The 26,743-nt window shown below is 37.8% G+C and overlaps 1 protein-coding gene across 1 annotated transcript in view; it reads left to right on the forward strand.

Annotated features, from left to right (window-relative positions):
- Nucleotides 1–24,190, forward strand: part of DGKH (diacylglycerol kinase eta) — a 157,823-nt gene extending 133,633 nt beyond the window's left edge. Inside the window, exons 18-31 of the mRNA XM_065678187.1 lie at nucleotides 330–464; nucleotides 1,390–1,507; nucleotides 2,396–2,506; nucleotides 2,665–2,761; nucleotides 4,392–4,499; nucleotides 7,653–7,766; nucleotides 8,043–8,177; nucleotides 9,153–9,319; nucleotides 10,843–10,948; nucleotides 11,681–11,773; nucleotides 15,191–15,310; nucleotides 15,671–15,779; nucleotides 17,158–17,288; nucleotides 22,930–24,190. Of these exons, the coding sequence (XP_065534259.1) occupies nucleotides 330–464; nucleotides 1,390–1,507; nucleotides 2,396–2,506; nucleotides 2,665–2,761; nucleotides 4,392–4,499; nucleotides 7,653–7,766; nucleotides 8,043–8,177; nucleotides 9,153–9,319; nucleotides 10,843–10,948; nucleotides 11,681–11,773; nucleotides 15,191–15,310; nucleotides 15,671–15,779; nucleotides 17,158–17,288; nucleotides 22,930–23,019 (1,634 nt within the window). The 3' untranslated portion in view covers nucleotides 23,020–24,190. The remainder of the gene's footprint in view (nucleotides 1–329; nucleotides 465–1,389; nucleotides 1,508–2,395; nucleotides 2,507–2,664; nucleotides 2,762–4,391; nucleotides 4,500–7,652; nucleotides 7,767–8,042; nucleotides 8,178–9,152; nucleotides 9,320–10,842; nucleotides 10,949–11,680; nucleotides 11,774–15,190; nucleotides 15,311–15,670; nucleotides 15,780–17,157; nucleotides 17,289–22,929) is intronic.
- The last annotated feature ends 2,553 nt before the right edge of the window (nucleotides 24,191–26,743 follow it).

Raw genomic sequence — 26,743 nt, forward strand, 5'->3', positions numbered from 1 at the left:
CTCAATAACATGCTTATCAGAAGCTTACAACAACGTTAAATACTGTTGCATTTTAAGGTGGGTATAATGCTGTGTTTGCTTGTAGCTTGAAGCACAAGTTGGAGACTCGTCATGCTGAATGCCATGCACACTTGTTCTGTTAAATTTGTGCTTGTGCTTGATCTTTTTCTGAATTTTGCCTATATTTAGAAGAAAAACTGTGGTGGGAGGGGAAGGGCATTTGTCACTGGATGGTAACAGATTAGATTAATGATTTTGAAATATTTTCGGGGCTGTAACAACCGTGTACTTGGTAATGTCGTAATAGGCCTTTTACTTCTTCTGCACAGTTAAAACTGCACCAAGATCTCCAGATAGACGTACAAGCCGAGGTATCCATTCTCAGACAGGCTCTTTCTCTGCTCCAGCTTTGGCTGCAAGCAAGGAAAATCTCCCAGTGCTTAACACTAGGATTATCTGCCCAGGTAGTTATAATTTTGAAATCTGCTGTTTCTAACACTACTTTAATATTGCCTTCTGTTCCCCTGCTTGCTGGCAAATAATGATTTTTACTTCATGCCCTGAATTTGCTTGAACCAGCATGCATGCTTTTGTGCTGTATCATATAATAGGAAATGCAAAATAATGTAGAAGATTCCTGATCACTTGGCGCAACACCAGGTGTAGCAGAAGTGTTGTGTTTGATTCTGAAGGACGAAAAATAAAATTCAGGACCTTAAAATCATAGAATCACAGAGTGCTTTGGATTGGAAGGGTCCTCTCAGGATCATCTAGTCCAGCCCCCTGCCATGGGCAGGGACACCTCCCACTAGACCAGGTTGCTTCAAGCCCTGTCCAGCCTGGCCTTGAACACTGCCAGGGATGGGGCAGCCACAGCTTCTCTGGGCAACCTGTGCCAGTGCCTCACCACCCTCAGAGGGAAGAATTTCTTCCTGATGTCTAAACTAGATCCATCCTCTTTTAGTTTAAAACCATTACCCCTTGTCTTGTCACTACAGGCCCTGGTGAAAAGTCTCTCAGTGCTTCTTAGAAGAGCCCTCTATGTTTTGAAAGGTCACAATAAGGTCTCCCTGGAGCCTTCTCTTGTCCTTAAATCTTGAAATCAGCCTGAATTCCTGAATTTTCTTTGGGTTTTTTCTTTCTCAGTGGTGGTACCCGAAGTCAGCCACTGCACTGCAGCATAGCTGCTTTTCTGCTCAAGAGAGCCAGAGACCTGAAAAGATAACCAAAATAGGTATAAACTGAAACTGAAATGCAATCATTCCTTATATTGATTTAATGAATTTTGTTTCTATCTATCTGGCTTATATTATGAAAATATATGTTTCTCTACTTATCAAAATACAAATTTGGTTTTTGTTACTTTTTTTTCCTGTTTCTTTTAATCAGGTTTGAGGGCTGGTCTAGCTGCTTCTATTGCAGGAAGTTCAATTATTAGCAAAATGTTGCTAGCAAATATCGATCCATTTGGTGCTACGCCGTTCATTGACCCGGATCCAGATTCCCTGTAAGAAATACTTTTTTCCAAATATGCTGTTTTGCTTTAGTTTGATTTTCTTAAGCTTTTTTTTTTCTTTTTTGAAACTTTTTGCTATTTTTTTTAATTGTTTCTTGTTTCCTATCATTTGTCCGTAGACCTTAAGGTCCGAAAACAGGTTGTATTGTGCTGCTTTAGTTATGAATAGTGCAAAATTGTCTTGCAGCAGCAGAAATAATAGGAGGCATTTGCTTACTTACCTCTTGCTTACTCACTGTGGGAGGAGGAGGACAATAGCAGTCCTTCAGAGCTGTGTTTTCCTGCCAAAACTGCTGGCCTGAACTCAAGCCCAACCATGAGCAAGATGTTGAAGCAGGTCTGGGCACTTTGTAGTGTGGGAAGAAGTGTTCCCATAAGGACTGGAGCAGTGAGATGGAAATTTAATGTCCTAAGCTGTCTGCTTCCCAGAACTGGGTGTAGCATTGGCACAGAGTTATGGATGGTATCTGTGTTGTGGGCCACAGCCCCCCTAAAATAAAGTAATGCTGTGCCAGCAGCATCAGCCAAACATCTAGCGCCAGCATGCCTGAACACAGCCTGGGTGCTTGGCCTGGTGCAGTGCTGACATGCCTGGAGCAGCTCTTCATTGTATCCCACTCTTACTTTAGGTATGGCAGAGACAGTGGTGGATGGGGCTATGGCACAGTTTCTTCTTTGCCCTACAGGAAATAACTTGCCCTTGCAAAGGAGCTAGCAGTCAGTCTGTCTCTTCAAGTACCGTTGGGTTTCCTCAGGGAGATTCAGAGAAAACATCTCTTGCCTTCTCCTGGTATCTGTTCTGAGATCAACCACAATCAAAGTTCTGTGTGTGCAGGTACTGTACAAACATACCCCTAATTATCTCTTTTCTTCTAACAGGGAGGGATATTCAGAAAAATGTGTCATGAACAACTACTTTGGAATTGGGTTAGATGCAAAAATTTCACTAGAATTTAATAACAAGCGAGAGGAGCACCCTGAAAAGTGCAGGTAATATCATTGTCAGTAACAGAGCCAAGGCATTTTCAGTATCTTCTTTTCCTCATCTCTTCGTTTTAATTTCTGTTAAGAAATTTTCTCATCCTACAAATACAAGACATAATAATGTGTGTATATCAAAATGCGAGCTTTTTTTTATGTGTTTTCAGAAGTAGGACAAAAAACATGATGTGGTATGGAGTTCTTGGCACAAAAGAGCTGCTGCAGAGAACTTACAAGAACTTAGAACAGAAAGTTCAACTTGAGGTAAATTTTATTTATGGGCAAAATGAGTATTTTTGCTTCCACAATGTGTAGTGAAGAATCTGGGCTTCCTCTTGAAACCTTTTAGAGTTCTTGTGTCAACACAAGCTGACCTCAGACGCACTCTGTAAAAATGTGATGTGTAGGAGGTGGTTCCCCACGTGCTTTTTTGGAGTAAAATGTCATTACTTAAATATCTCAAAATCTCCAGTAAAATGTTTCTGGTGGTTACTGTTTTTCTGGGCTGGGAGGAGGGTGGTATTAAATAACTTATTGCATAGTTAGGATATGTTTCTTAATGTTCACTGCGTGAAAGGGGGAGACCTAGTTTTAAGAATAATAACAGAAATGAATATACAGAAAGAATAAGGTGCCTTAATCCTTCAGGCTCATTTCAAGCTATCTGAAAGCTTGGTTACACATACAGGGAGACCACAGAGATCGTCTTAGTCAAAAACTCTAAGAGGTGCTTGAGAGAGTCACACAAAAGAAACAAGATATATAACAGCAACAACAAATGCAGTGTAAATGATCTAAGCATAGTTATTTTTGTGTTTTAAGTTCTAACATCAAATCCAAGTCTTCTTCATGACACTGGGAATTTAAAGGAGATATAAATGATTACCAAATGCAGAAAAACACTGCGACGTTGTTACTGTTATTTTCACCTGAAAAATATCTAGGTTGGATTTTGACTGAGAGCATACATCATTTCCCTTTTTATTTCCTGCTAAATATTTCATCTGGAAGGTCAGGTTACTTATATGAAGATAAGCTTTTAAGTTGAAAGAATAATTTTAAGGTACTGGAACTCTTCCTTACTCCCCTGAGATTTAGAATGATTTTCACTGGTAGCGGCAGATTGCTATTAGCTGAGGATTGAGTAATTATCAAGGAGTTATGTAGTAGTTAGCAAATATAATGACAGGAAAGAACGTTATGTATGCTGCAGACAGAATTCTAATTTAAGGATCTTTTGAATAAGATTCGAATAAGATTCAATAAGGCATTCAAATCTGACCTTTCCATAATTATTTCTTACTATTTCTGGAAGCAAACCAGCAAGTAGAAATTTCACATTTAGTATTGCCTTGCATAATGTTAGCCTTATGCTAAATGTGTGATGAGGTACACAGCGTTGGAAAATTAAAAATATCAATTTCAGGAATTTGGAGGCAGACCTCTACTACAATACAAATGACTGTGCAGCATCTATTAATATCACAGCGTAGTTTGGATCCTGTCACACTGTGATTAAAATGTTAAATTCTGTCTTGTTGCTGAGATTAAATTATAAAAAGAACACTAAGCACGTTCTGGAAATAATTTTGCATCTCTTTCTCCTCCTGATAAAATTGATACAGATTTCATCCTTATTTTCTGAGGATTTCAATTTCATTTGTATTGTTTTAAGATCCTTCTGTGGGACTGGTCATTTGTGGTAATCTAGCAATCTTCTTAAAAGACAACCTCACCCATAAATTTATAATCCTTAAAGTGACACCTGCGTCCAGCATTTGTGACCTTATGTTTCTAAGTTGCTTCAAATCTATACTTGGGGGATTGCTGCAGGACTGGACTTTTGACTTTTATCATGTTATTTATATACTGAATGAGCTTTTATCCATTACAGTGTGACGGACAGTACATCCCCCTTCCCAGTCTGCAGGGCATAGCTGTGCTAAACATTCCCAGCTATGCTGGTGGGACTAATTTCTGGGGTGGAACCAAAGAAGATGATGTGAGTAACATTAAAGAGAAGTGACCTTCTGGGTGAAGCCAGCAATAAATACCATGAACTACTCTTATTTTAATACTAGCGGTGTATAGTTTTGGATAGCAGCTCGTATACAGAGGGGCTGTATCAACGGTATTGTCCTATTGACTTTATTATTGAAAATATATCTCTTGATTTTTCATTATCTGTTGCCTTCTCTCATGTCCATTCCAGCAAAATATTCATAGTAAGGCTTAATGGTTTTTTTTGTAATGGCTCTGTGCGTATTTTTAGAAGCTAATTTTATGAACAGAGATACAAGTAGCTTCTCTCCATACTGTTTTATAAACTCCTGTAAATAAGGTTTCTCAAAGCATAAGTTCCTCTGTTAGCTATATTGTAACAATAAGCAAGGTGGACAAGTATAAGCACTACCAGTTTATACCTGAATTTTCCTCCTGTTCTTCATATAGCTTTGGACTAAGGCATGGTGATTCACAGAATGAGGACTGATGCACTTAGGGACTAATAATGTAGTGGCTTTAAAATACTATTTTCAATAAGATTCTAAAATATTTTAATATTTTTTTCCCTTCTTTCTCACATCTCCTAAGAAACGTTACACTACATGGATACCTAAATACAACTTGAAGCCATCTTACTGCTGCCATCCACTTCACACACAGTGTAACAACTGTTAATTACCATCAAGTTATCCTAATTTTGCATGTCCTGCTTTAGTGTTTGTGAGGTCTGAATCACCTAAAACTGTAGTTGCAAATTAGCTAGTGATTTTAATGTAACCAATCCAGGAATTTTTTGCCAAAATGCTTTGGTTTCTTGTGAGTTAGTATCCTTTGCTTTTTTACATATATAAGTATATATAAACATACATATAATAGTCACAAAATATATTTAAACATGTTTCCATGTTTTTATTTTTGGTATGTCAGAGGATGGCAGTTGTGTTTGCATTTCACTATGGATATCTAAGGTTTTTATATACTCCGTGTTCATATTCATAACTTGAAGGCATCTCTAATGTCTGCTCAGCTCCTGTTCGGGAGTTTATTTTAATTTCTGGACTGGCTCCCTGAAAGTGAAGATCTGCCGTAGCTGTCATACTCGTATATAGCAAATGTGTGTGTCTTGGGGCAGTTTTACTGGTATTCAGTCTTTAGTAATCAATCAGATGTGCCAGCAAAGTGACATGTTTTGGAGAGTTAGGAGCATAATGCACTGCTTCAGTGTAGTCTTGAGTGACTCGTTGTCAGAGGTGGTGGTGGTGGTCTACAGTGCTGATGGTTCTGCTTATGTGGACAAAGGAAAGATAGGGAGAGACAAAGGAAAGATTCCTGAAGCACTATTGGTGAGCCAAGCAAGGCAGCCGCACACTGACTGACTTGAGCGAGGCTTGTTTAGGGATGCTTTTGTGTTGTCCAGAAGATGGCTTAAAACATGACCTACAGCCAGAGAGGAGAGAGTTGTTTCTTGAACATTTATCCATAGAGATTTGGTTGCCTTTAAAAAATAAAATACAATTGAAGTGGTTTGGTTTCAGTACAGATACGTTTCACTGGTAGAGAAACACAGCAGATTGAGTTGTGGTTTATCCATCCTTTTTGTAAAACTGAAGCACAAAATAAATGAAACTTTACAACTACTTTTTCCTAACCCATGAAGAACTAGCCCTGTAGATGTCAGTTACACTTGTTCAGCTAGATCAAGGACTCTCCATATTTTTTCCTTTGAATTACAGAATCACCATCTTAACTCTTTTCAAGACATTCACATCCCCACATGAAAAACAGAAAAATTTCTATGGAGATTGGAAAAATTCAGGTGGAGAAACCTTGTGCTTCAAAACATTCTACACCCAGTAAAATTGCGTTTGACACTTGCCTGCTCAAGACCTGTGTGTGCAATCGTGGGATACTCTGAAGGGCACTGTCACCTGGATGTGGCACTCAACTATGGCAGCTGTGCTGTGCAGCCTTTACCCTGGAAGCCTTCCTCAGCCTCCTGTCCGAAGCCACCACTCACTGCCATGGGGTGAAGGCTCCCACTGGCACAGTGGGCATCAGGGACCTAAGTCCTTGCCCTCTTTCCCATCCTCTTCTTCCCTGAGCCATTGCTGCTGACACTATGTGGATTACATAGTCTTGGAATCCTCTTATTATAGAATCAAATAATAGAATAGTTTGGGTTGTTCTTCATCTCTTGGAAACCTTCTGTCAGAGACAGGACCCAACTAGTTGTGGCTTTTTGGCTCGTTTCAGAGGTTTTCTCCAGTCTGGTCTCAGGTGTCTCTGGTGCATCATTTTCTGCCCAAGATGCCAACTGAGGTAGTCTGTGTACCATTCAGAGAGGTGATCTCTCTAGCTGTTAAACTCCTGGACTGTTTTCTCCTGATGATTTTTCTCTCTCGTTGCTCCCTGTTGCATATCAGGATGAAATGTCAAGCTTCAAGTGACCTTAGTATGGTATCTCCTGCCAGACCTAGTTGAAGTGCAGCCCAAGACTTGTTCTGCAGTACGGCTGAATTTGCCTGTTGGACACCGTGTGCCAATGGCACACATGGGACGTCCTGCACTTTGCATAAGCTCATGGAAATTCAGTGTCTTGGCTGGATTCAGGATGTTTGTTCCATACAGAAGCAGTTTTCATATTTACAGTGGGTAATTGTATATACAGCAGAAACAAGATCCTCTTCAGCATGAAAGCTGTGTTAAACAAAGCCAAGTCTGGACGCAGATGTTGGTTTTCAGAGAATTCAGAACATAAGAAGATAAGCACTTCTGCGAAAAAAGACACCATTACTCCTCTTAACTTCAAGAATCTCTTAGATGTTAAGTACATTAACCGAGCAGAGATTTGAACTGGGCTTTCATCTTGTCTTGAAAAACATTTCTTAATCTGCATGCTGGAACATGCCATCCTTCCTATATAAAGATATGCTTCATCATTAAGAATTTGAAATGCTATTAGCATTGCTGTTTGAAAATAGTATTTGCCTCCTGTCTATAGTGTCTCTCTCCTATGATATGAGAGATAGTGTAGTTATTCTACAGTAAATAAATTAGAGCATTTAAATGCTGAAAACTAATCTGTAAATGAATCCGTGTTTCATTGAACATGCACTACATTTATCATCGAAATGGAATATTCTCCTTTCAGATATTTGGGGCTCCATCATTCGATGACAAGATCTTAGAAGTTGTTGCAGTGTTTGGCAGCATGCAGATGGCAGTTTCAAGAGTCATCAAACTGCAGCACCACAGAATAGCTCAGGTTTGTTTCTCACTTGAAAGCACGCAACATGATTGGCAGCAGTTTGGGATGCTGGCAAGTATTGCCACCACCCTATACATTAATAAAGTGCTGACATTGTTTTAATTTTAATGGGTAACAAATTGTCTTCAGTGATGAATGAAGTATAAAAGTGCTTCATCCTTGAGACAAACATGGAGGGAAGCCACAGCTCCTAGTAATCAACATATTTCAGATGGCCTCTCAGTTTCTTTAGTATTTATTGCTCTGTAAAATAATATGTTTGTTCTTTTCCAGTGTCGGTCAGTAAAGATCACCATACTTGGTGATGAAGGGGTTCCAGTGCAAGTTGATGGAGAGGCATGGATCCAGCCCCCAGGAGTTATTAAGATCATACATAAAAACAGAGCTCAGATGCTAACACGAGACAGAGTATGTTGCAGAAAGTGTGTTATGAGATGCTATTACTAACACTGATTTCTGTAATAATCCAATTCAATTGTAACATGAACAAAGCAGTGCTTACAAAAATGGTTTATAACAATTTGTATAACTTATAGAATTCTTGCAATTATATAATTTCCATATTGGGGGGGGGGGAGGATGAAAATAGATGATCTTTAAGGTCCTTTCCAACCCAAACCATTCTGTGACTCTATGTTAAGCCAGATAGAGAATGGTTCTTTTCGTTTAAGTGACAAAGCTTTACTGGCTTTTATGAGTTTTATTAGTACTATTCCTGTATTCTTATTAATACATAGTAAGAATAGTAAAAATTTTTGCTATCCCTCCTGTTCCTCTCCTTCTCACTCTCTTCTTTCCCTTTTTCCCTTTCCCCTTCCCTTTTCCTTTTCCTTATGTGTGCTACACACAATTGCATATTGGAGGTTTTAGCAGAGTTGCATAAATTCAAGCACAACCTAGTCACAAAGTCACGAGAGAATTCATGCTTGTATAGGATTACTGTGTGAAAGGCATAACTGCCCTTCAGTTCTCTGTCCACTAACTAAATACTGAATTTAGGGTGGAGTTAATGGCATTTGAACGCTATTTTAGGAAATTTGTTACTTTTTCCCAAAATTTTTTAGGTTTGAATCCTCTATTAATTTCAGATTTGATCTTGCTGTCTGCACAAAATGTGCTTATGCTTTTGGAAGACACATTTTGAGGATAATGGGGAGGAGGAAGAGAGAGGGAAAGAGCTATCAGAAGTGACTCATTCTCTAGAATAAGTTTTAAAAAATGAAATGTAATTTTATTATTTATACAGATTGTATTATTTATATAAAATGAAAATAATTTAAAAGCTTGTTAATTTAAACAAAAATTTTATATAAAATATAATATTTTTAGTAAGTAAGAATACTCTAAGTGCTATGAACTGAATGTGTAATTCATTTTGATTAGGCCTTTGAAAACACCCTGAAGTCTTGGGAAGACAAACAGAAGTATGATTCCTGTAAACCCGTCATTCGATCTCCCTTGTACCCTCAGCAGGCTGTTGAGTTGGCTACAGAAGAAGAAGTTGCACACATCCAGCTGTGCTCACAAGCTGCAGAAGAACTGATTACAAGGTACAGTAAAATTAGTAAGTTTAGATTGGCAACCTGGACACCAAGACTGAAAGTAAATGCATACATAGACTTAAAAAAGTGGATGGTTTCCCTGGTTTTGACTTAAGTTTATTTGCCACTCAATCATTTCAGCTCATTTTTCAGTTTTATTTTATTTCTAAGGCTCACCTTTCTTATCTAATTCTGTAATTCTCTTTTTCTGTGTTTATATTTTTTTTTCCTTACGAAAAATGACTTTCTGAAGGAGCCGTGGAAACAAAACTGGAAAGCTTCTTTACAGAGAGGCTCTTGATTGAAACTTCACATTTTAGGCAAAAGCAAGAATGTATTGAAAACAAACATGGAAGTCTGCTTTAGAAGTCAACAATGTAGATGTATCCACCTGACCTGAATTTCTGACCTTTTTTCTCCTGAAAGCCTTCTTACTCACAGTTTCAAAAAGTTGAGCACTTTTCAACAAACCTGAAAGATTCCTTACAATATTGTATGAGTAAACAGTTAACACACCAACATTCAAGGAGCCCAAATTGCCACCAAAGTCGTCATACTTTTTTATATTCATCCACTCAGTCATTGTTAATGCAACTTTCTATTTCATTCTTACTGCTCAAAACCCTCATCTCTGTGCGGATGCACACCTCAGTAATTTGTATGGGTTGAGATGGTGGTGAGCTGATGATATAAAACTGATCCCGCAGTCTTGCTTATTCTCAAGAACTACTTTCTTCCTGAATTGTAAGTATTTTAATAAAGACACTACAGTTTTCACAAAAAAAAAAAAAAGGGTTATTTTAAGAAAAGCATTTTTGTTTTTAAATCAGAACATTTTACAAAGCTGCTATTCAGTTCATCATGCTAACAAATTATCTTAAGCATCACAAGAAATTCTCGGAGTATGTGTTGAGTTGCACAGGTGATATAAGAATGGAATTGAAGAACTACATATTCTTTTGTAGTGTACTGATGATAGTAGATATAGAAGAATTATTTAGGTTATAAATCACCCAAAGTGAAGTTTAGCCAAGACAGCTTAGAAACTTTACTGTTCTAGAGGTGGCCTGAGGTTGTCATTACAGCTGGTCCTCCCATAATCTCAAATGATTGCAGCCAATTTTGATGTCACATCTGAAGGATATGCCTTGTGAAATAGGTGTAATGGGTTTTTGGATAACTTCAAGTAAGTTATTTTAATGTACTAGGGTTTTCCTATAGAGTTTATTTGGATTAACAGCCTGAACGTTTTTTAGTACAATTTTTGTATAGCATTTATGTCCTAAGACATAAATGTGTCACAGTATTTCCTAGCAGAATAAATAATCTGTGTTATGGATGTTATTTATATGAGGTGCTGCACTGCTTGAAGGGATACTTGTATTTCAACGTTTGTTGTAAAGGACTGTATTTTTTAGTGTTTTGTGAAACATATCTTTGTATATTTTCTCATCTGATAAAGTTGTGTACTCTTCAGAATTACTCTTTAAAGGGAGTAAGAAATATTGTTATCCTTTTTTGTGTTTTTGTAGGATCTGTGAAGCGGCAAAAATACATGGCCTCTTGGAGCAGGAGCTTGCTCATGCTGTGAATGCATGTTCACATGCATTAAATAAAGCCAACCCAAGGTTTCCTGAGGTAAAGGGAGAACAGAGATTTATGTATAAGTAAATAAGCTATAATATCTGTGTGCTTAAGCTTGTGACATGGGAGCTGTATTGTACTCCCTGTCCCCATATTAAAACAAGCTGAATGATAATTCTTGAAGTTTTTGATAAGCAAGACTTCTAAATATGCAAACGCATGCTAAAATCTAAATGGAATTACTTACCAGATGAATGGATGCTGTATCTTCTCCCTCTTTTTGCACTTCTAAGGTGAAAGAAAAGGGAAAGTTACTTTTGATTCTGAAGGTGCTGCCCTCTTTAGCAGCAGGGTGTCTCAGCCCTTCCCATGCACAGGGAAACACCCCATAGCTGATGGATTTGGTAGAGATTATGCTCAGTGTTTATGAAATTTATTAATAACGCCAGGAATGGGAGTTAGGGGAACTGCTGTTTTACAGCAAGAGTAACAAAGAGGAGAGTCCTCTCCTGGTGTTAGACCGTGGAATTGTCTTACAGGTGGCTGGTCATTTGACGATCTTCAGGATTGTATAAAATCATTTTAAATGAACTTGGGGAAAAGACAGGAAATAGATACTACATTTTTGTTTTCTATTCTCAGGGCTGAAGAACTTGTCAGTGTAGAGCTAAATTGATGCATTTCTTCTAGGAGAAGACACCCAAAATCTGTGCTGTAACACCAAAGTACTTATTCTCAGTCTGACTTGGATCACTTTAAATAACTTTTGTGCTTCTTATTCCCTAGAGCCTTACCAGAAACACTGCCATGGAGATAGCTGTCAATGTGAAGGCCCTACATAATGAAACTGAATCTCTGCTAGTAGGAAGAGTTCCTTTGGTAAGGTCACAAAATACATGTTTTATTCCCTCACTCAGGTTATCTGTGATTTGTTCTTTGCTGATTTTTAAAATCGGCTTAGGATTTATGACTTCCTACAAGAAACTCTGTAAGACCAACTGGAGGATATTACACCGCCCTTATGGTGTGGATGACAGTGACTTATGAATTCTTGTCCTGGGTTGGCACCCATTTTACCTGACTTCAGATATCTAAAAGGTCATCGCCTGGGCTCTTCTTATTAATAATCAGTAGGGAAAAATAAGTATCCCTGTTGAGGTTGATTCACACTCAAGTGTTTTAGAAGCTGTCGTGGTTTAAACCCAACCACAAACCTCATTCACTCACTCCCCCCGCTTCTTGCCCTCCCCCTGCTCCTGGAGGGATGGAGAGGAGAATCGAAAAGAATTCAACTCCCACGGGTTGAGATAAGAACAGTTTAGTAACTAAGGTATAGCACAAATCACTACTGCTGCCACCAATAATAATAATGATAAAGGAAAAACAAGGGAAGAGAATACAACACCACAACACCTCAACACCAGCCGACTGATAACTCGCCCCACTCCCCCCAGCCAAGCACCGACCGATACCTCGTCCAACCCTGCAGTCCCCCCAGCCCTTCCAGGTAACTCCCAGTCACATCCTGGGCATGACGTGCTGTGGTATGGAATAGCTCTTTGGCTAGTTTGGGTCAGGTGTCCTGTCTCTGCTTCCTCCCGGCCTCCCTCGTCCCCAGCAGAGCATGAGACTCACAAAGTCCTTGGCCAGAATAAACATTACTTAACAACAATTAAAAACAATCGGTGTTATCAGCTCTCTGCCCAGGCTGGAAGTCAAAACACAGAGCTTGCACCAGTTACTAAGAAGGAACAAAACCGCTACTGGTAAACCCAGGACAGAGGCCTATCTTACAAAAATAAATCATTTTCTGGAGATGAAGAATATAAGAGAACTTCTGGAGTTCTATTATGTAACTGTCTTCAGAGTTTAAAGAGGACTTGGGGTGAGAGCTGTTCAGACTCAAACATTCAAATTCTACAGATCTAATCTGGGCAAGTAAATCTCACCCTTGTTCTAATACCTGGCAGGAATTATTTTAAAACCTTTAACTGCTAAGTGTTCAGTAAACCTCCGATGGTACTTGCAGACTTTGCATCTTCTTTGGCTAGAGTTTCTGTGCCTAAAATGAAGAAGACTGCTCAAACATTGTTGTACCTGGATGTATAATTAGAAACTTTCTATATGTGACACTGTGAAGAGAAGAAAAATGTCAGGTTTTCTATGCTGGTCCAGTTTTATATTAAGAAGATACTCAGTAGGAACAGTTACATTTTCTTTGGATTCAAAAGCAAATCTATTACTAACTTACTATTTATTTAAATGCTATAATAAAAAATGGATAACAACAGGAATGTTTTCACTTAGTTGGGTTAGAGTATGAAATTTACTAGTGCAGGTTCACATACCTTTTTGCACTAGTGCTAAATGGCATGAGTCTATTCTACAATAACCAAAGGTAATATGGTCTACAGGCTAATAGTCATTTAAAATCTAGAAATATTCAGAAGATTAGGTTCATGTGGTCTATTTTATGAGTTTTTAGAAGGCAAGGTTATTCATTAGATGTTTTTGTCCAAGAAAAGGGAGAATATATGCTATTTCTTCAAATTGTTATTACTAATCCCTCATATTTCAGATTGAATGGGGAGTCAAAATTTGTTTAAAAAGAGTAATTAGAAGAAAAGGTTTAATACTAGGGCTGTAGTAATTTATCAAGGCAGTCTGAAAATAATGTTATTATGGAAACCTTCCCATTGAAACATTACCTTTTCTAAAGCCAGTTATGATCTCATTGTGTTGTCAAACTGCTGCCTTGTTCAGGCTCCAAAGCTTAATTTGATTCATTTGTGTATTTCTGATTTTTACATGTTGTAGTTCTGCTTCTCATTATCGTCTGTGCAGATGTCTTCATGAGCCTATATCAAACCCATATTTTACTAAAAAGGCTGTTTAGAAGTTCCAAAGGTAATCTTCCAGAGATGTACATTGTCATTTGACATCACAGTTGTTCAGAATAGTATTTCACAGCCACAGTAACAGGGCACCCTGGTTAACCTTATGAGATTCGTTTTGTCTTCAAGCAAAATGTTTTCCTTTAAGAATCCAGCAATTAGATAAGTGCTTGTTGAGAAAGACGGAACTCTTGTTTCATTTGTTTACGTACAATAGCTGATAATTTCTTCAAAATGAAAACACAACAAACGATCATTTTCAAAGATGTGTGGAACTCTGCTTATGGGCACTGAATTCTGCGAGCTTTAGAAGAGAAAATGGCATGATAGCAGGAAGGAGCTTATATTTCTAATATTAATACATTACACAGCAATATCTTAGTAAGGATGGTCTCCTCTTTGAAAGGTGGTAACATACGCAAACTATTGAAGCAAAGAAGTTATTGTTAGGTAGGGTTAAATTAACGGGGCTTATAATTTATCACCAAACACCAATGACATCAAAATTTTTTTTCCAGCACTAGAGATCAATGATTCTCTTGCAACTCCCTTTTAAAGATGCATTCACTAGGATATAACTTAATTAGATCCTTTCAAAAGGATATGCTGCACTGCTGTGGGACTACGTTTACTTCAAAGAGAGAAACAGATGTTCAGATTGCTTATTAGTAATTCCAACTAATTTATTTAACTGCTACCACTTTCTCTTCCTTTTTTGGCATTCTCTGATATGTTTGGCTTTTTGACACTTGTCTGGGGCTGCAATAGTGCCCCCCTTCCAAGCCCGGTCACTATTCTTCCCACCCTCAGCCAACAGCAGTGGCTATAGCTCCATGTTGCACGTGTTTAGAAGGGGTAGTTCAGGTAATGTATCACCACTGGAAGACCTTTGGGAATGGAGTATCTTTGGTAAAGTCCATTTCCTCTTACTTGACCATGAGGTGATCTAACATATGAAGATATTTGCAAATAATAACTCAGGCTTACTACCACCTATTCAAATTTTTCACACCACTTTTTATGCAGAGCTCTTGCTCTTCTGGTCAGGTTTTGCCTCCCTTGTGCTGGTAGTTTCCATTTCTAGTGTATTCTAAATATTTGTGTTATAACTTTTCCTCTATGTAGACTCAAGAGTGATGTTGGTGATTAACAGCTTGGTCCTGCTGATCTGCACCAAAGGTCTCAGCTGTGTCAGTGACCACTTTGTGGTTGGGACCATAGTAAATGTAGTGTCTGATGCGTCTTTCAAGGAAAATGTGATTTTGGAAGATTTTTTTTTCATCATTTGTTTACACTCACCATGAAGTAGTCATCTGTTTGTGTATGGTAATAATATGTCTAGATTTAAATGTTATGTCTTAATAAAACTAAAACTAATATTTTTCTGCCTGTTTATAAACAGCAGTTAGAAGCTCCCCATGAAGAACTCTTATCTGATGCTTTGCACAGTGTGGAAATAGAGTTGAGAAAACTTGCTGAGATTCCTTGGCTTTATTATGTTTTTCAACCAAATGATGATGAGGTGAGTTTGATTTATACTTCCTGTTTCTAAGTGAACTTAATTTTCTTTCAGTAGGGTAGAGTACATTAGAATCCTCATGATTTGAAGAGGCAATTTCACTAGTGATGCTGTATCTTTTCTGTCTGCTGTGAACAAACTTCTAAGCTTAGGGCTATATGCGTGTTTTGTTCTCTCTTCTGAATGTGAAGGATTTGAATGGTTATTAAATGAAATATGTATAGAGTTAAATCCTGACATTATTCCTTACAGAAGTTAAATTTTATCTTAGTTTTTGAGATTAACTATGAATTACTGTCTCAAACATGCATTTTAACTGTTGTTTTCTGTTAATTAAAGGTAACTGTCTCTTCTTGCATGCAGGATCCCCCTCTGGATTATGCTAAAAGAAACAACAGAAGTACAGTGTTTCGCATAGTGCCTAAGTTTAAAAAAGAAAAAATTCAGAAGCATAAGACCAGCCCTCAGCCTGGTATGTGTTTTGAAATTACAAGAAAAAAATATTACATTTGGGAAAATGTAATTTTATGTTTGGTTTTTTTTATGTAAGAAGGGACATAAGGCACCCTACCTAAGAGAAAAGTCAAAGTGAAAAGCAGTGGAGCTAACTGGCATCTTCATTAGGATGAATATTTCTTTCAGTGCATTTGGAAAGCATTCAGTAGGACCCCAGTATTCCAAGTGAACCATAGAACTACTGTGAAAATATTTAGATAGTTTTATCATGCAACAGGACCTGTGTCTTTGCTGGTTGGTTACATTTGGTTAACTCCTAGCAATACATGCCATAGGTAAGCTCCAATTCAGGTTTTTCAGGTTAGTTTCAGAAGGTGTGCAATAGCTTTTATCATGCTGGTTTAATTAACCAGTTATTCTTAAATTTCAGATGGGTTTTAGGTTCAGCAAGTGAGACAAAACAAACAAAAGTCCATGATAGTCAATACTGATTTTTTAATTAGAAGAAGTTGAACAAACTCCACTCTCCTCTCTTCCCACTTTTATCCATGAACTTATTTCCTTAAGATTATGTCCAGGAGTTAATTAGTGATCAGATGGTCCTAAAACTGTTCCTACATCTTTGTCTTTTTAATGGACAGTTGGTCATAATCTGCAAAATCTTGCAGTTATCGATCAGACTTTAGGTATCAGATTAGACGTTGGATTTCATTTCACTGTAAAACTGATCAGCATTGAACAAAGTTGCAAAATTATAGCAATAAGCAGCATAACTAATTTTTTTTTAATAATTGTGGTATTATTAGGACTAATGTGGGCAACTAACCTTAGAGAACAATGTTTTACAGAGAGCTTCTTAATGGCCTATGTAACACAGTAGCTTAAAGAATACTTGTTGCATTAATTAAGAATACTGGAATCTGTTCATTAAAGCTGGACTTGCTTGCTGCCATTGCTATATCTAAGGTATGGTTGATATTTTGATTTTACATGTTAATTAGTTTTGGAGGCTTCTCCTGTCCCTGGATGACTACTAATAAATTAATGGTATAAAGCAGAACAGCGTTAGACTGCGTCACTGATCCTAAGATGGTTTAATATGAATTTGTTGGGGCATCAGCTTTTAAAGGCTTTACTGAAGAAACTGGAGTAAAGCTGAGAGCATGGCTGCAAAGAACCCCAACTTTATTTAGATACTTTCTCATGTTAACTGCTAATCTGTAACCTGCATGTAAAAAAGGAAATTGTCAGTTTTTGTGGAAATGACACCTCTAACCTTTCCCTTTGCTAGCACGGCAATTCTACTCTGTTTTCCACTCTCTTTGGCCTAACCTTTGCTTGTGATGCATTTGAGCATGTAGAAATTAAGGGGGTTTTGCTCTTAACTTTGGTAGTTCAAAAATGGGGCACAGATGAAGTTGCTGCTTGGCTGGATCTGCTCAGTTTGGGAGAGTACAAAGAAATCTTCATCAGCCATGACATCCGAGGCTCTGAGCTTTTACACCTGGAAAGGCGAGATCTTAAGGTATTTCCTTTGTGCTACTTTTCTGCTATTGACCATTTTCTTTGACAAAACAACAACCAACTTTTCTTCTTTCCCTGCACTTGTTATGTGCTTGTAGCTTGGCTTACACTGTGCAAATATGCAATAAACTAATATGCGCTGTCCTTTGGCCTGAGTTTCTTAAGTGCTGACTTGTACTTGCAGCCACGCATATCTGTGTTATCTGAAGTTTCCTTTTTTTGCACTTTATGTAGAATGATGGCATTATAGTTTATGTCAGAAGGCATAGAAAAAGCACGTTTGATATCTTACTGACATGAGTGTAATATAATGTTATCTTCAGTTCGCTGTTTCCATTAAACAGCATGGATCAGTTGAAAGTGGTGATAATAATTTTTAATCTACTGCAAGGTCAGCAGCTACGAGCAGCTGACCTGCTTCAGGTGATTTATTGTATATATATTGGATATAGTGGGTGTGAGAGAGATAAACAGCTTAATAAATTGCAGCATTGGACTTGGCGTTCATGTGTCATAACAGACCTCTGCAATAGGTTTTCTCGTCCGTGACCAACCTCTGCCTGATTTTAGCTGTAGAGATTTAAAAAAGAACACTTTCTTTTGACTCTAAAATGGCAAAACTTTCTTTCTTTCTCAGAGGTCATACTGGTAAGTTCTGCAGGGAGAGATGTTACCTAGCAGTCTGAGGCTGTTATTTGAGCTTGCTGGTCTTTTTCAAGAATGTCTTAAGTGCATCCATTATATATAATAGCGGCTATATCTTTGGGGATTCATTACATTGCTTTTTCCAGGAACTCAGTAGTAATGAGTTCTTTGTAATGAATTCCTCATAATATGTTTTGCAACTGCTTTTAGCACATAAGAGAGGAAATAGGTTATTGTATGAATTGCAAACATTTACATTTAGAGTGCAAGTCATTGCTCTAGCCACAGTGCAGTAGTTTCCAGATAGAGGCAATACTTTCATACAAATGGGCGATTTTTTTGTAAAGTTTCTTACATCTCATGAAATCCCAATGTGCTTGCATTGTGTGACTGTTGCAGTAGAAGGCAGCTGCTGAAGATACCTGTGTTTGAGATGTTTGGCTGTTGTGTGTTATTTTGGTATTAGATTTCCTAAATTTCTTTCCCTGGAAGTTCAATTCCTTTTGTTCAGGGTAGTTCCTGACATGGAGGGACAGTTTCAGGGCACTATCTCCCTGAAAAAATTTAGTAACAGAAAATTATCAATCAGAATGCTCCAGGGATGGATGTTGCAAGTCCCTGTTCTGAATGAGCACTGAACAAATGCAAAACTTAACTGGGAAACTCAGCATCACACAATGCATAGGTTTGCTAAAATGTTAAGAAATCTTAAAAATAATCAAGATGTCTGATTTGTTCGAATATATGACAGTGAGTAAGATCAGTGTTAAACTACACATGGCTTCTGGCTATGCCTCGTTTGTGATAGGTTCCAATTTGACTGCATGCCCAGAAGACTGGCACTTCAGCCAAGTAAATATCTGCAGCAGGGTAATCATCAACCTGACACCCTGTTGCTAAGACTCATGGTGATTCAGCATAAGTAAATCTCCATCACAAAGTCCTATGCCCTGAAATATCTAAAAGCCTGTCTTAGACCCTACAGAGAGGCAGTCTTTCACTGTCCCCTTTATCTATTGCTGCCTGAAGCACGTATGTTTAAAACGGCTCAGGATAGCTGGGTGAGGAGTTGCTCTATGCAAGTTGGCAAGCGTATATCCTGTGCTAGAAGAAGTCTTGCTCTAGAATCACCCCATCTGCTCGTTAGCAGATGCTGAGAGCTTCCAAAGCAGTGCTGTTTGTAAGGTAGGCCAGGCTTTTGGCCAAGCGTGGCTTGTGCTCTGTGTAGCAATGCTGAATTTAAATGGCAGAGTTTAGCTCTTGTCTGGTTCATTACATACAGGGCACAATCTCTGCAGGGAGCCAATCAAAAATGGCTCAGGGAGCCTGTGGTTTTCTGACCAGTGACCTGAGCTGGTGTCAAGATGTGTAATGTGGTACCTTTTTTCTCCCTTTGGCAATCAAGGTGTGTAGATGAGTCTTCAGTGGTATTGCCGGCAGCCTCTCCTCCAGGGCAGGGCTTGTCCTTCCTGCCAAGCTAAACGGGCTCGTCATTAATGCACAAGCTCTCAAGTCATGTGCAACAGATTTACCTCTATTATCTATCATGTCTACAACAGGAAAAATCGTTAACCTGTTTTAATTGAATCCTCTGGGTCCACCCTTCTGTGGTCAAAAGTAGAGATAAAAAGCAGTATAGAAAAGGATTTGATGAAACTCTCTTCCTTTGCACACGTCACTGAAATCAATCAATATGTTGACTGAAGAACTGGACACCTATGTATTTCTGTGTAGCTTGTCGATCCTGCTCTCAGCTCTGTGTTGCAATTGGCAAATGGAGAACGCCTCCAAGAGGAACCAAATACCTCTCTCCAACCAGCCGTGCAGTAACACCCTTTCTTCAGCCTCCTATACCTGATTTTATTTAGGGGAATGAGGAACATTTTTAGGAACTTTTACACCCATGTGATTTTCTTTTGCTTGAGGAAAGACTGGGCAGTGAATTGCAAACTCTGCTGTAGAAACTGTAGAAAGCGAGCTTGTTGTGACTTTGCTTTTTACAAGCAAACTCATTTAAAGCTAGACTCTGATTTTTCTGAAATAAATGCAGCTTTGTTAGTATTCATAACCATGTTCCTATACAAGCTGTTCTGATTACTTAGTAGTAACTAAGAACTGCAAGACATTTGTTAGGACGAGGATGATGTCCCCTTAGAGCTCCATAGCAGTGATAGGTTTCTTTGGTGAAAAGGTTTCCATACCTCATGTCAGCCCGATAAGCCGTGCCAGCTGAGCTGAAGTCTGTGCCCAGGACTGCAGCATTTCATCTTGGTGTTTTGCAGTGGCATGTTCTGAAAAAGTTCTTGTGTGGAAAATGCTTTCTAAGATTTGTTCGACTTCAGACATGCTGCATGGCTTTTGACACTGGGAATGCAAGTAGGGTAGGTTTGTCATCTGGAAGATGTTAATATTGAGGAGTGTTAATATAAATTGTTTGGTAGTATTACATTGATGGTATGTTCAGCCAAAATCTGTGGGGCTAAGCTGGAATAAATGGGTTCTTGGCTAAGCAGATATAATCACCGTAATAGCAGGCTAATCACCATAATACAGTGCAGATGAAGAACTCCTGAGAGCTGTTGCAGGAATTTTCATCAGCTTTTTCTTGCCCAATGTTTTTGGTTTGGTTTTTTTCCGTAGTATTTTTTGAGCCTTGCCTGATGAAGAGATGGTAAAATGCTTAGGGAAGAAGAGGTCATCCTGTAGTTTTAAGACCAGAGCTGGGGAAAAAGAAAGGCTATTTTTTTCTTCAGACTCTGGCTAGAGTTTTGTCTTCAAACCCATATTTTAGTCCAACTGAATTTTTGTTAATTAGATATCAACTAAATATGCACAAATCATGATGAAACACACGCACAAAAATGCAGATCTTTGGGCATCTTGCTTTTTGAATGATGCATGCTATGCTGCTGTAGCAGATCCTTTTAGTCCGAGATGAGAGGATTCCTGCAAAATTTCCTGCAGCAGTAGTAAACTGAGAGTACTAGATAGCATCTAGTGTCAGGAATGTGTAAAACCCAAACTATTATGCAGGCATTCAGTTTATCATGTTGGTGGTTTTTTGTTGTTTTTTGTTTTTTTTTCCCTTGGAAGTGTGGCAGAATTTATCAAAAAGGTCCCCAAAATTGTGATAAGACTCTTGAGACTTGCTGTTCTGATACACATTACAGCAGCTTTTAACTGGAATGGAAATAAAACCAAGATCTTTTGCTTCTGAAACAGAAGCGTTATTGACGATACATGGTAAAAGTGGCTGAGTTTTCCAGGAATTTCACAATGTGATTCTTTCCTCTGATCTTTGAAGTCTGGCAGCATCTCGCTATGTTGCTTATCCAACAGAAGTTCTAGTTCTGAAAAACGTTCTGAGGAATTTGGGAGTTCTTAACCTTTAACGTGTGGCTTCTCATGGCTTGGAAAGCATCTTTATTGGTTTTCATTTATGTAATATTTCTTCCACATAACAACTAGACTATTTCAGTAGTTTCAATAGTTTTTCTATGTTTTTGATTCATTGGAAAATGAAGTTTAGCAATTTTTTTAACATAACCGGAATTCCATCTTGACTCTCTGAAAGTTAATCCACTGGTTTAATTTGTGCTGTGCTACCTTTACAATAGCATAATTCATGTCCATCTTACCATCCCTTTCTTCCTTTGGAGAAATGAAAAAATTAATTGCATGCTAATACTTACAAGCAATACTACAAAGTACAGATTTTCTGAGGTTTCTGTGGCTGTAGAAAGGCAGATACAGTCTTTGGGCAGAGTATGTACAGAATATTATATATGGTTTCATTTTTTACTCTGTATGCAAATAATTATTTCAAGCTGCTTAATTGCACTCTTTTTAATGTCTTTGTAATGGAAAATCTTCCTATGAAAATGAAAGGATTTCAGAAAAACAGTGAAACTTTTCTAAGGCTTTTTTTCTTTAATTGCAGTCTTTGTACAAAAGGTTTATTCTACAAATAACTAGTGTTTGACTGCCACTTGCTCAACATGACTAATAAAAGGATTTTAAAGGGGTTTTCAAAGCTGGGTTTTACAGATAAGGGAAGATTTCCAACAAACTTAGCTGAAAATTCATTAGCACAGTTGGAGATCATTAGCACAGCTGGGCATCCCATTTTGCTCCTCTGACCATTGGACCACTCAAAATTGAAAAAGTAGGCTGCTAAACCTGTTATTAATACTGGAAGAGGTTTGCTGCAAGAAGTTGTTGTCTGTTGTCACCCATCTGAAGACGGGTCCCAGTAACCACTATTGGAAACATTTCAGTTGATGTGATTGCTTCAGTGGTGGCTACAAGAAGATTGATGCTTGTACTTTTTACATTTTCCTTTGGGATGTGACTGTGATGTCTCTGAGAATTTTTCTTCCAGCTCTCTAATCAGGAAGATCCATGTTAGGAGACATAACCTTCTTGAAATGAAAAACAGATGCTTACCTTTTCTATTGCTCTCTAAAGGGAAGTTGTCCTACATGCCATTACATCCACTTTCCCTTGAGAAACTGGGGATATGTGTGTTTGCTGATTTAAACAGACAACATAGGGCCTCAGGTCAAGTGACATTGCTGGACAGAAGCTCTAATCCATCACATCCTAATAAGCATTTGATTGCTGTATTAGAGAGGAGGGGGAGATTGTTCTCTTTTTTTGCCAGAAACTGTGAAAGGTTTTTGTATTTAGAAGTGAAATGGTTTTGACAGATATTGCAGTGCCTTGGATTGTCATTATTGCAGGTAAGTAAGTTTTTGTCTTCAAGACAGAAAGAGATTCACTTTATGCTCTAAGCAATTTTTTTTTGTTAGGCAACACTTGCTAGTGCCATAGAATGTTTTCCGGTTAATGCTGATTGCAGTGAGCACATTTCTAGACATCTGTTGCATGGCTAGAACATAATCAGTGTTGGGTTTTTTTTTTTCCTTCCTTTTTGTAAATAAACTTCTTTTTCTTTTTCTCTTTTTTTCTTTTTTTTTTGGTCTGAATTTCTGTAGGACCTGGGGATAACGAAAGTGGGTCATATGAAGCGAATTCTCCAGGGAATTAAGGAGCTCGGCAAGAACACCCCTTTGTCTGAAGTGTAATTATGCTGGTGCTCTCCCTAGAGAGAGAAGGGAAGGTTGCTGGAGAAGCAAAGCTGTTGCAGGCACTTAGCTGTCTTTGTAGTTTACTCTGTGGAAGAATAAGCACCAGTGTTTGTACGAGCTAGTATCTCTGAATTCTCGTATGGTGAAGAGCTTGCTGCAAGAGTACAAAAGGATTTGTGCCAAAAAAAAAAAGGGAAAAGGTGATATGTTCTGCGAAGATGTTTTCTTGGTGTGCAAACTTGGCCAGTTTGGAAAAGCACATTTTGGTAAATTGATAGGTTTATGGTGAACTGCACTGACTGGAAAATATAATCAAGAAATGATTGCTTTGCTTACATGCAGCTCAGTACGCCTCTCTTTCTGCTGCAGCAAGATACCACTGTACAGCATGAGGTTGTCTGGTTATCCTTCCAAGGCATAGTTCGATAAAACCTCCTGAGCAGGAGACCAAGAGGGTTTGGAGGTTCAACATGTGAGCCTAGCAGTGCCGCAGGTACCCAGCACTCACTGGCCACGCAGAAGGAGGGACGAGATACCTTGCAATACCATGAATGCAAACTATAATGCATGGTGTGCCTGCCTGAATTGTCTGTTGTTCTGTTGCATGACACATCTGATACTTTAAACACTTGAACAACTTTTATATTGGTTTGAATGAGATTTAATTTATTGCTACTTGAGTGTTTTGTTGGGTTTTCTTTCCGTTTCAGGCACTTTTCTGTTCTTCAGTGTTGTGTTATGCCTAAAGCGTGTTCTACAGCAAAGGATGTGTGGGTGTGGAGACTTAGCATTTGTGCCATATTCAGCAAATTATATGCATTATATATGATTGAAACACTGTACAGTTAGATTTTTAAATATACCATGTACAGAAGGTGCATCAGGTAACTAACTTATAAGTATTTTTGAAAGACCGGTACCTCACAAAAATATCAATTGGCTTCCTGCATGGAAAATTATAAAGAATTTTCTCATGGTGCGTTTTAATGTAGTTATTCAATTACCTTAACCATCTGTAGCACATTTGAACTTCGAGGCACTAATGGTTTTATTTATTCTATTGTTCAAAAAGCAGGTTGGAAGATTAATGAGAAATTTTTACAGGAAAATTCATTTTATTTATCCTACATAAGAAGAGTTTTAAAATGTAGCAGCTGATTTGGTTTTTGTGGGGTAAGCTTTTACTCATTACTAATTAACTAGTACTTTGAAAATGTCTCTGTATACATTTCTTTACAAAGGCATCAATTTATTTCTTGTCAGCACTCCTACATTGGTAGATCATAAAAATTTAAAAACCAGGCTCTAAGGTTTTACACTATGCATGCAAGGAGGAATCACATGCAATACAGTAATCCGTGAGTGTAAACAGGCTAGAAAATGAAAACCATCTTTGTTTAGAAATTGCATTAGACCCAAGTTTATAAGGTTATTTACAGTTTACTTAAGTGAAACATAGCTTCATAATTTAATTTTCTGGTTCATTTTTCACAAAAATATTAATCTATTAGAAAAAGCATTTGCATATACCTACAAAAAAAAAAAAAAACAACCCTACTTAAATGTTTGAGCTGAGATGAGATGGCACCACCTGCCAGAAAACTTGAGCAGAATTGATGCCTCTGTATGTTCTTAACGTTATGCCATTGAGGCACAAGGAACACTTGACTTTTACTTAATTTGAGTAGCTTTGACATTTCTGGCAAGTTAAAGAGTATCTTAATATCTACTGGTGTTTTCCACGTAGGCAGCAGAGTAAGGTTTCATTTGTCTTTTCAAAGCTTATTTTTCCTGTTTAAAGGGGCTAACGTCAAGTACTAAATCCTGGTTTTGCCCTCCCCTTCTTATGAGTATGAAGGGAGTCATCCCTTGAAGTGTAAAACTTATTCCCCTCATTGTTTTACTGAAAAAGAAAAAAAAATAAATAAAAAGGAGCAAAACAAGCTTCATTTATGTCATTATAGTACTTTGTCTTTTTGCTGCTGTAGGTTCAGCACGCACCACTCTGGGAGCTCTGTGGACATAATTGATTATTCTGGTAAACAAAAGTAAAAGGCTATGTTCCATTAGTTTTTCCATGAAAAAAAATCAACAAACAAAATCCCTTTGCCAAGTGACATGATTTTTATGCTGTTGTATGAAAAGCATATGCAAACAATGGAAAGATTTTGAGGGTATTTTTATGTACTTGACATTCACCCCTTTAATGATGTTCAGATGGCATCTGTCAAGTATTCTCAAGTTGTATTTCCTTTTCTCTTTGTTTCTCCGTAAGCTACCCTAGATTTTAATGTGTGACAGCATTCTAATATAATGATGTTACAGTAGACTACATACTTAATCTTCCTGGTTGGATCAAGGACATGATACACAGAAGAACTTTCTTTGCTTTCCTGATTGTAGGATACACTCTTCAACTTTCAGCCTTGCTATATGCAACGCGTTAAGACGGGCTATGGAACAGGATCTCTTCAGGTCGCTGCAGAGGTCTGTGCTGGGTATATTAAAACATGGAAGCTGCTTTTAGGCAGGGAAGATGGGGAAATGTTGTTTGTAACATGACTTTCTCATGGCACTCCTCAGATTACCTCAGTATAGGACAAGTGATCAATTGTCTATGTATATTTCATTGGGTTTTTTTTTTTAAATGACCACCAAAGAATTTAACTTCGATTGTCCTAAGCAGAAGGTTTTTTAAAATGTGCAAGTAGAAAAAAACCAAACCAATGCAAGCATCATTTATGCTGTATTTATTAGATGCCCAGGAGAGCAAATTTTATGCAACTCTATGCCTTAGACTAGTGTTGGCTATGAAATCAAAATGCATCTGACAAAGGGGCTCAAAATATTTTACGGGGTTTCTTTGCCAAGGTCATGGGTTGTAACTGTGTTTAGTGATATGACTTTTCTAAAGAAAGACTTGTGAACACAGTGTTACTATCTCATGATTATTGTGATTTCCAAGTATTGGGTTTTTTCCTTACTGCTGTAAAAGTCCGAGCTCCTAGAACTAAGGACGTAGATAGCTACCTTTTTAATGAACTGAATTCTTTATCATTTAATCCTGATGTTTAAAGTGCTCCAAAGCATATTCGAGTTTTACCAACAAAAAAATACCCTGAAATTAACTAGGTTATTTTAGAAAACAAGTTATCCCACTGGGTCTTGTGGAGCCAAATTCAACATGCTAGATTCATCAAGGCAAAAAATTTACTGGATTAATTTTTTTCCCCTAGTCAAATACACTTAATTTCCATGGTCACGCAGCATACCTTAAAATCTGAAAGGAATACAGAGAAATTGACTTCTTTTTTTTTTTTAAGTAGCTGGTGTTCATATAGCTGAAATGCCCTACACCTCAGAAAGAGGACAAAGAGAAATACGTGTTTTAAAATGGCAACAGATTGCTAAGTGCAAGTTTCTGTTTTGTCGTTTTCAAATAGGATTTTTCCTTTTCATTGCATTCAGGTTGTAGCAACTTTTGATTCGGGTCATGCAAGAATACCCTTTATAATGCCTAATGCCTTCTTAGAAACGCAATGGAATCAGGCAAATTCATGGTGGTAGGTGTTGGGGTTTTTTTACAACACTTAAAAAAAAAAAAAAACATTCAAAAATGTAATTTTTCATATGACGGCATTTGCAAATTTTCTTTATGACCCATTTTTATGCATTTCCCCTTCACCACTATTTTTTCTCCAGAACATCTCTTTCTTTCAAA

Source organism: Lathamus discolor, chromosome 4, assembly GCF_037157495.1.
Source record: "Lathamus discolor isolate bLatDis1 chromosome 4, bLatDis1.hap1, whole genome shotgun sequence".
NCBI lineage: Eukaryota > Metazoa > Chordata > Aves > Psittaciformes > Psittacidae > Lathamus > Lathamus discolor.